The 9,303-nt window shown below is 42.6% G+C and overlaps 1 protein-coding gene across 4 annotated transcripts in view; it reads left to right on the forward strand.

Annotated features, from left to right (window-relative positions):
• The window catches only part of gabrb2a (gamma-aminobutyric acid type A receptor subunit beta2a), a 39,404-nt gene extending 34,242 nt beyond the window's left edge, over positions 1-5,162 (forward strand). Inside the window, exons 8-10 of one of the 4 annotated variants that reach the window (XM_073486357.1) lie at positions 2,827-3,077; positions 4,649-4,658; positions 4,765-5,162. In XM_073486357.1, the coding sequence (XP_073342458.1) occupies positions 2,827-3,077; positions 4,649-4,658; positions 4,765-5,162 (659 nt within the window). Of the gene's footprint in view, positions 1-2,826; positions 3,078-3,536; positions 3,687-4,648; positions 4,659-4,764 lie in introns of all 4 variants that reach the window. The other 3 variants (XM_073486355.1, XM_073486356.1, XM_073486358.1) reach the window with 3 other exon arrangements.
• Positions 5,163-9,303: the final 4,141 nt, after the last annotated feature.

The raw sequence follows: 9,303 nt of genomic DNA on the forward strand, positions 1-9,303 counted from the left end.
AGCCATTTAGCACACATGTAGATTAGCCTTAGATCTATACATTATTGTGTGTGTCACGAGCCTGATCTCTGTGTTGACTCTTTATTTTTCAAGCGTTGACTCTTCTTCTCATTAGCTTTAAGCATGTGAGTGATAGCAGTGTGTGATAGGCTGCCTGGCTAAATGTCTGTTGTTCAGAGATGACTATATGCATGACTCATGCAGAGCGAGAAGCGCTGCAGCTCGACCTTGAAGCGTGCTGTCTTTCTCTCTGCCTGTCTGTCTATCGGAGCCTCTCATTGGTTGCAGATTCCAGCTTATCAGAGCCAGATCACAGCTAAATTACAGGCGAGCGAAAGGCGGCAACATTTGCTTAAATGCACCTTAAACATGAGAGTGAATGCATCAATGTCAAACTAGCTCTGATGCTAAAATGTAAGCTGCCTTCAGTGTTAAACTTGGGTATGACAGGTCTGAGCAGCAGAGGGAATGGCTCTGAGCTTTATGTGTGTCGTTCTTGTCACACACCATTTGTTTTCTGGAGTGGGACACATGCGGGTTGGAGCCCCAGACGGTGCGTTCGAAAGGGTAACGTGATTTAAAGATTTGCCCCCTCCCAGCGTCCTGAGAACGTGCAGCGAGCGAGCGCAGCCAATGAGAGATTGAGGCTCCATGCTACAGTGACACTGCTGGCTTCTGGGTTATTTATAATACGTGTGAAGCTGACCAAATGCAGATTGTGCATGCAGATGACTAATGTATCAAACACAATGCGCGTATGTCAAAAAAGCAGGTGAATCGTGCTGTGACTAATAGCAGATGTTTACAGTGGCAACGCTGTGCTTTTTATATAGCCTACAGTTTGTTCTGTGTCGGTTTGGACACATGATTGGATAAAAAGCCTCATGAAACGCACGCGTCTCAGTCTCAAGGTACCTTTTTATCCATATGGGTTCACATTCTTTCAGGCCTGTCTGTTTTCTATAAATAACATATAATGTACACGATGAACATGAATGCTTGTGTTCACCAGCACATGCACGTGTCCTTTGAAGTTGAGCACCTGAGCTCAGTTGTTTTGATGAGGAGGGCAAATCCCAGTGAAACCACGCACCACTTCTTTTACTATAGACAGTGAATCCTTTACTGAATAGTGAGCAGTTCATTCAGATTTTGAACACTTACACTCATCACCTGACTGTGATCTTCAAGATATCTTTAAGATGTGGAGCACTGCGCTGTGGGATTATCAGCATAAAGTAGTAACCATAGACGATGTTCACATGGAGGCCATTTTCCTCTGACATCACGCTTAGGGTGGGGAGCTCAAATGTTGTACTGCTGTGTTGCACGTTACAGGTCCTGTGAATGTAGCGAATCTGACAAGTTGTATCATTTGATTGCTTCCTGACTGATCAGCAACTGAAAAGACAATGGATAGTGAAATCTACATAGTTATCCTCTGTTTGACAACAGCTAACATCAGCATTCAACAGTTTCCTATATGATTGGAAAAGAAGAAATCAATTCTTAAATATCCACATTAATTTTAGACATTTAGTTAAGCCTGAAAGTGAAACACACCGGATGTAATCAAACGGTAATGTTAACTAGGAAGTCTTTGAATGCTAACGTTAGCTAATCAGTTATCGAATATCTTGTTTTAATTTATAATAATAACTAATATGTGCCTCCAAATTTTCACTGTCTATTATCTTTTCAGTTGCTGATCAATTGGTTAGCAGTGTTTATATGAGTTGCAACCTGGAACACAGCAGCAATAATTATCCCAGAAATCCACCCTGAGCGTGATGTCAGAGGAAAATGGCCACCGTGTGAATATGGTCCAATCCATGGACACAACTTTTCAGTGCATTACACACTCAAATGTGAACAGTTAATAAAACGGCAGATAGAAAATATATATTTTATACAATAGCCTATATAAATATGAAGTCATTTCTACAGCACAAGCAAGCTGCTCTGTGAGGCTAGACTTAGGCACAGCAGTGCTGTGAGCTAAATGCTAATGTCAGCATGCTAACATGCTCATAATTACAATGCTAATATGCTGACTTTACTTTTTTACCATGTTCAAACCCTTATTTTAGTTTGTTAGCATGCTAACTTTAGCTAATTAGCACTAAACGTGAAGTACAGCTGAGGCTGATGGGAATGTCAATAGTTTTGCTGGTATTTGGTCAAAAAGTATGGGACAAATTGTCATTCTGACGTCATGGTGTTGCTGGACAAAGAGCTATTGAATCACCAAAATAATGATTCATCCTGAGGAGGACATGAATGTTTTAAGGCCTACTCAATTTCATAAAACAAAAAGAAGGCTTGCACGCTGCAGGGCTTCAGTCTGATGAAGAGCAGGTTTGCTCAAAACATCACATCGATGCATTGAATAATTTAGACATTGAAGCCGTGCAGTGTGCAAGCCATCTTTCTGTTTTGTTGTTTTGCTTACATTCGACTTTGCACCTGCCCTTTTTGACTTGGATGATCCTGTCCATTTTGGCACACTACCAAATTTCATGACAATCTATCCAACACCTGGAAACATTTCACTCAAGACCACAACCGTCAACCTGCTGGTGGCACTAGAGGAAAAGTCAGGTGATCACCTAAGCCACGAGGATTTATTGTCTGAGGATCATGAATGTCTGTCTGTGTCATTTTAATCCACCCAGTTCATTCAGTGATATGCTGCTAGCATGGCTAAACGTCTAACAGAACTTTTGGTCAAACTAACATTTTTTCACCGTACAGATGATGGTGAAATTGTCTTACAGCATCTAAAGACTTCACTTTCTCTCTAAACGTGTGACCTGTGGTATCCAGGGATCACTACGGTGCTGACCATGACCACCATCAACACCCACTTGCGAGAGACGCTCCCAAAGATCCCCTACGTGAAGGCTATTGACATGTACCTGATGGGCTGCTTTGTGTTTGTCTTCCTGGCCCTGCTGGAGTACGCCTTCGTCAACTACATCTTCTTCGGCCAGGGCCCCCAGCGGCAGAAGAAGGCGGCTGAGAAAGCAGCCACGGCCAATAACGAGAAGCTGAGACCCGACCCCAACAAAGTACGTGTGCGGGCAAACTTTCCTGTGTCTGTGCTGTCAGTTAATGTGTGTGTTTGTTTCTGTGGGAGCAAAATGACTTCTTCTCCTCTCAAGGTCAATGTGATGCTGTGATCAATGCTTGATGTCCTTTACCAGCACTCTTTACTCCTGCTCTAGCACTCCGTTTCTCACTGGTTTAGCTTTGTGTATCAACTTTATTACTCAGACTAGGATCTGAAAGAGTGAATGCAGAAGCAATGATTGGCTTTTACTTTATCTCCATATTTCTGTGTCTCTCAAAGGGCAAGGCACCTTGGAAAAATCACTGGCTGTGGTGCCCAAGCCTTCCCTTGAAATTTCATTCAGCTGCTAAAGTTAGCAGGAACAACAGCAACATAAATAAGAAAAAATAAAACACCCTTTCCTTCTGAGTGTGGCAAGCTACGATTTCCCCGAAGTAACAGTGCTGATTTTGTATGCTTGCAGTGGCTGGTGGGAAATGTAGTTCAGAGAGATGATGCTCTGTATGCCAGAATGAAACAGAGGGAAATTGACGCATATGACTCGATGTGGGATCCCATCTTTGTGGACGATGCCGCATTAGGACTAGGCGAGCAAAGAAATAAGGTACTGGAGGTTTTGAAAGTCAAAACTAACAATGTCATCAATCTGAATCAATCCAGATCAGAGGAAAATGCTGTAGTTTTTGTGCATTTCTTTGATTTTCTATAGATTTTTAAGGCAACTTTGATCATCACTCCCACCATTGTGTTTTTTCCCTCTCTTGGTTTGCTCTTCATGCATTTTCCTGACAAACATGGCTCAGCAGTTTGATTTCTGCAGGCAATAATTTAATCTTAACTTGGGCTGTATAGTTCAAAATTGACGGGTAACGACAAATATGGCAAGAGAGAAGAAAACATCAGTAGCTTCTCTTAAGATGATATCATTTAGAAACTGAACAATCTCAAAGGCAATTGATAACTCTTTCAAGGCTAAGTGAACTAATTGAAAAAAAAAAAAGGATTGTCAGATAAGAGAAAGAGATCATTTGCAGTTTGGTGAATAGTGCCAGAGTTACACAAAAACAACAAAATACAACCAGCTCCATTTACAGCGGGACAGGATTGGATTATAGGGACGTTTTTCCTCAGAAGTCAGGCTATGGATGAAGAAATGTTGATCCGAATTCACTTCCCACAACGTCTTTCCTGACCTGACCCCCCGAACCTTTTTAGCCTACCTCTCCTCCATCTTTGCAAAGTCCTTACTATTTCTCTCAACCTTCTCCTGTCACATTTTTTTCCTTTTGCTTTTCTCTTTTTTTAATTCAGTTTGTCTTGTGAATCGACAGAATTTTAACCACACTCTGGTTGAAATTCTGAGATGACAATGAAGATTTCTCCATGAGAATTAGTTTGTGGAGTGCGTTGTGCTCTTCCAGGAATGTTACCTCATAGTCTTGTGGTCGTATTATCACTTAGATATTGATTGACAGATGATCAATGATTTAATTCTTAGTGTTTTTTTTAAAGTGCTTAGAATAATTTTTCACTGTAAGTAACACAGTTTTGACTCATTTGCATTACCCATTCTAGCACCTCATCAGTATTTTTTACACAGTGAATTACTTAATTATCATTATAGCTGCACTTGTTTTGAATAGAGTCTGAAGTCTGAAGTTAAAAAACACTTTGAGATTTCCCTTTGGCAGTAACTTCTCATGGCTCCACCTGTTTTTACACCCTCACACAGATGACTCCCGACGACAACATCCTGTTCAGCACCCTGGAGATGAAGAATGAGATGGGTGGTGCCGGGGATCTGTCCCGGGGCCTGGGAGCGCCCGGAGACCCCCGCAACACCATGCTGGCCTACGATAGCTCGACACTGCAGTACCGCAGGGCAGCCATGGCCCGCCAGAACTATGGCCATAGCGCTTTGGAGCGCCACGCCCAGAAGAAGTCGCGCCTACGGAGACGGGCCTCCCAGCTCAAGGTGAATATCCCAGACCTGTCCGACGTGAACTCTATCGATAAGTGGTCCAGGATGATCTTCCCCACCGTCTTCTCCTTCTTCAACGTCGTCTACTGGCTCTACTACGTCCATTAAACCTGGCGGCGTCCGGTGGCCATCTTGTGGCGGGCACGCAATGAAGGGGGGGATGGGAGAGGGGGATTTAGGGGAGGTGAGAGAAATCAAGAGAGAGAGAGAGAGAGATGATGTGAGAGAGAGAGAGAGAATGAGAGATGAACAGTGCACCAACTTTTTTTAGCTGGTTCATTTTAGAAAAAGTGGGGAGAGAGTGCAAAGACTTTTGGATGGACTGCAGCAGCACCCAACACTTCAGTCAGCAGTGACTCTTTTAGGATTTGGGAAACACCTTAAAACGACTGAAAAACACTCGAAAAAGAAGAGCGAGTTTTAAAAAGACAGAAACGGTGCCTGTTCCAGAATTTCAATATATCACTAATATTTGTCATTCGTAGCTTACTCTCTGTGGATCAAATATTTATGCTTGTGTTTGCATATACTTTAAGGATTTGTTTTGTTTAGTATCTATTTACTTCGTAGCCGAGCTGTCTGCATCCAGGAAAGCTTTATAAATGATTTTAAAGGAGTCATCCTTGATAGTCTATTTTCCTATAATTACTGTATATCAAAAACATCCTTTAAAAGCATGCTTATGTTTGATTTCATTTGCATCTCAGTCATGATGATGATGGCGCGCAAAGCATTTTAGTTTTACTAGTTGAGGTTTAGTCTGTCAGCTACCATTTTGCAGCTTTGGCTTAGCATGGCCCACCTGGGTGGATGGTTTGAGCATCGCGGGATGACAACAGGTGGACAGCAGGGGGCGCTCTTTTCTCTGGACATACCTGTGGGGCTTTAATGGTGCCAATGCTGAACAGAAAAAGCTTCTTCAGTTTTTGAAGGTCTCATATGATCCAGTGAAAGAGCGGGACTGTTGGACACTGACGCTTTGGCCAAGTTTATGTTTTTGCTTTTGCTGTGCTGACAGATTCAAGTCCATTTCACCACGTGTTATTTTTTTAAAGAGAACATTTGACTCCTCCGTACTTTCTGCCATCGTGTGAGGAGCTTCAGAGGCGGAGAATGGCTTTAACACGACTTAAGCTGGTGTAAGAACTTTGCTGATAGACGAGCTGAGTTTCATTGCAACCAGAGTTGCTGCATAAATATGGCAATCCACAATCATCATTATCAGTAGAATTGAATGATAGAAGTATGATGCGTTTCATTGTGATTAGGTTTCTGTTTTGAAAAACTGTAGATAAAACATAAATCATGTTTAAAGAAAAAGAGATGATTCATTTTTATAAATCAATACTCACATTATTGTGTAAATATTATGGATTTATTCTATTTAAATGGGTCTCTGTTGTTGTTTTTGCAGTTGAATTACAGATCAAATGTTCCATTCAGTCGAGAAAAAAAAAAGAAAAAGAACAATTTAACTGAGGAAAAAGAAAAAACACAATTCACAACTTTGCTGACTCTGTACTTTTTGGACTTTTCTCTCTTTTCTTTCTTTTTAATGGACTCTAAAAGCATCTACTTGCTGAAACTAAAGCACTTCCAGACACCAGTGACTTTTGGGTCAATGTTTTGTTCTCCAGAAATGACTAAACAAGGACCCCACTATCCAGGCATTGAAGTCAGGCATATTTTGTACAAAGTTTCTGTAAATTCCAATTGTAATATTTCATAATGACTGTAAATATCTTGTGTAATGATTGTCAGCAATTATGAAGATGTATCTAAATTCAATTAAAACTCAATTCAGTCTATCACTTCAATAACAGAGTACACGGGTGGCGGTTTTCTGTGTCCTGTATGAATGTGCGGCTGCTCGCGATGACTGACTGTCGGGCTCACGGCTGATTGAGTGTCTGAATGAGTGAATGAACAACTGAACCCGACACAGGGAGTGAGTCTGCGAGCGAGGGAAGCAAATGTAGGGGTGAACAGAGAGATGTGAGGGCTGCAGCTGGGGACTATTGGCTGCATAATGGATGTAGAGGGAGAGGAGTCGGAGCGAGAGGCCGCAGCAGTGGTGGTCTGGGCTGAGATGGGCTCGGCTGGGGTCTGAGCAGGGCCGAGTGCCAGCCCCCGCCTCGGGGGACATTAACGCAGAGAGCCGTAGATATGGAGGCACTCTGTGGACTCAACTGTGGCCTGCTGGCTGCAGGGGCCAGAGCTACAAAAAAAGGACAGGAAGAGAAAGAAAATAAAAGACAAGAAAGAGAGCGATTCTTGCATCCATCCATCCATGCCTCGACCTCTCCCTGCATCTTCCCCTCGCTCAGCAATCCGACTGCACTCTGCATTGCACTCTCCTCCTGATCTGACCACTGTTACAGCCCTTAAATGGATGCTATTGAATATTTGATGGTGCAAAACACTGAATATTTAATATTTAAAAAGGGATTTTGTTCTCGCAGGAACTAATGTGCGACTAATGTTTGGTTTTGAACTTGGAGGATGAGAAAAACACAATGAGATACCGACGGATGGAGGATGTTTTAACTGGGGAAATATCTGATGAACATTATGAATTAGAAATACACAGGAAACGAGGATTTAGAGTTTGTTAAATGTTGTTAAATGACACATAGAGAAACTTTAATGTACAGCAGTGGCTCTTTCTCATAGAGCGCAGGAAAATGGAGGACAAATTAATATGTAACACAGGCAGACTCTTCATGTTTGATGATTTTATGGCCGTTTGTTTTTGAGATAACAGAAGAGACCCGAGCCTGCTGAGAGCAGGGCTGCACGTGGCCTTTTTGTGTGTGTGTGTGTGTGTGTGTGTGTGCGTCTTTGTGTGTGCGTCTGATGCTTCTGGGAGTGAAAAACTCTAAGTGCAAAACTACCTAAAAAGGCAAAGTGATGTAAAAAGTGATGTAACGCCACATGTAACCGTGTTCCAGGTTCCTCCATGCATCGGTAAAAATCAGCTCTACATTACTGTTCCCCCTCACTATAACAGATGTATTATCTCACTACAGTAGACAGATGGTTTGTGCTAAATTGGCCCTCTCTCTCTCACTCCCTCTCTTTCCCCTCTTTTCAAAAAGGGCATCAGTGTTGACATGTAAGAGAGGGGGAAAAGGCAGATGCTTTCTACTTTGTAGTGTTTCCATGTCACTGGAGTAATTAGGAATGCACAGACCTCTGCTCTGTGGAATCATGTGCGCCTGTGTGTGTGTGTGTGTGTGTGTTTTGTTTCCAAGAGTGTGTTTCCTTTCAGTGTGTATATGTGTGTGTGTTTGATTGGGTTCACAGCTGCGCCACTGTGCAGTTGGCGTGCCAGCCAAGCCAAACCCAGCCAGAGCTGACTGGGACAGGTGAGAGGGTGAGTCTGGCACACTTGCGTCACGCCACTCCCCTGCTGTATCGGGATGGAAAAAACACGCTGAGCTGCCCAGGAGAGACGAACCCGCCTCTGTCAGCTGTTCAAGGACGAAACAGGAAATCGTTTTAAATTCTTTGATTGATGATAAATCACCTGCAAGGTCGAGCATGTCATAATTTAAAACAGACAATAAAGGTCCATTTATCTCCATTTGAGGGCAGTTATCCAGTAATGCCTCTAGGTATCAAATACTAACCAGGTACATATAGTTTTATTATAACTGTGTCACAATAATGAGTGGTGAACAGGTTCTGCAGCTCGCTCTGAAAATGACAACATATGTCAACATGAGGAAGTGGAAAGCATCCTACATGCATGCCATCTGTGCATGAAACTGCTTTGTTGTAGTCTGTCATACATCAGAGTCTCACTCACGTACATGTGAACACATTCATTCACCCAGCTCCGTGTAAACAACACCACTCGACCCTTGACATGCAAATCTGAAACTAAGGTATGACTAGGAATCTTTCTAGCTCACCTTTCAGGCTTGTGTAGGTGACCTCCGACCTCTCAGCCGGTGAGGGGAAGTGAGGAGACCATAAAGACGACATTCACGGGGCGGGACATCACAGTCAGGATAACGTTATGCTGCTGTGTTCCAGGTTGCAAGTCGGGAATCTGTTATAATTCCTTCACTTCCTGATTGATCAGCAACTAAAAAGACGATAGACTGTGAAAATTTGGAGGGACATCAAGCATTCAACCACTTCCAAGCTGACATTACCGGTAGATTACATCCGGTGTGTTTCATTTTTAGCCGTAAATAACGTGTCCAAGATGTGCTTTGTTATTTTAGAGCTAATTTAAGCC

Source organism: Pagrus major, chromosome 18 (assembly GCF_040436345.1).
Source record: "Pagrus major chromosome 18, Pma_NU_1.0".
Classification (NCBI taxonomy): Eukaryota; Metazoa; Chordata; class Actinopteri; order Spariformes; family Sparidae; genus Pagrus; species Pagrus major.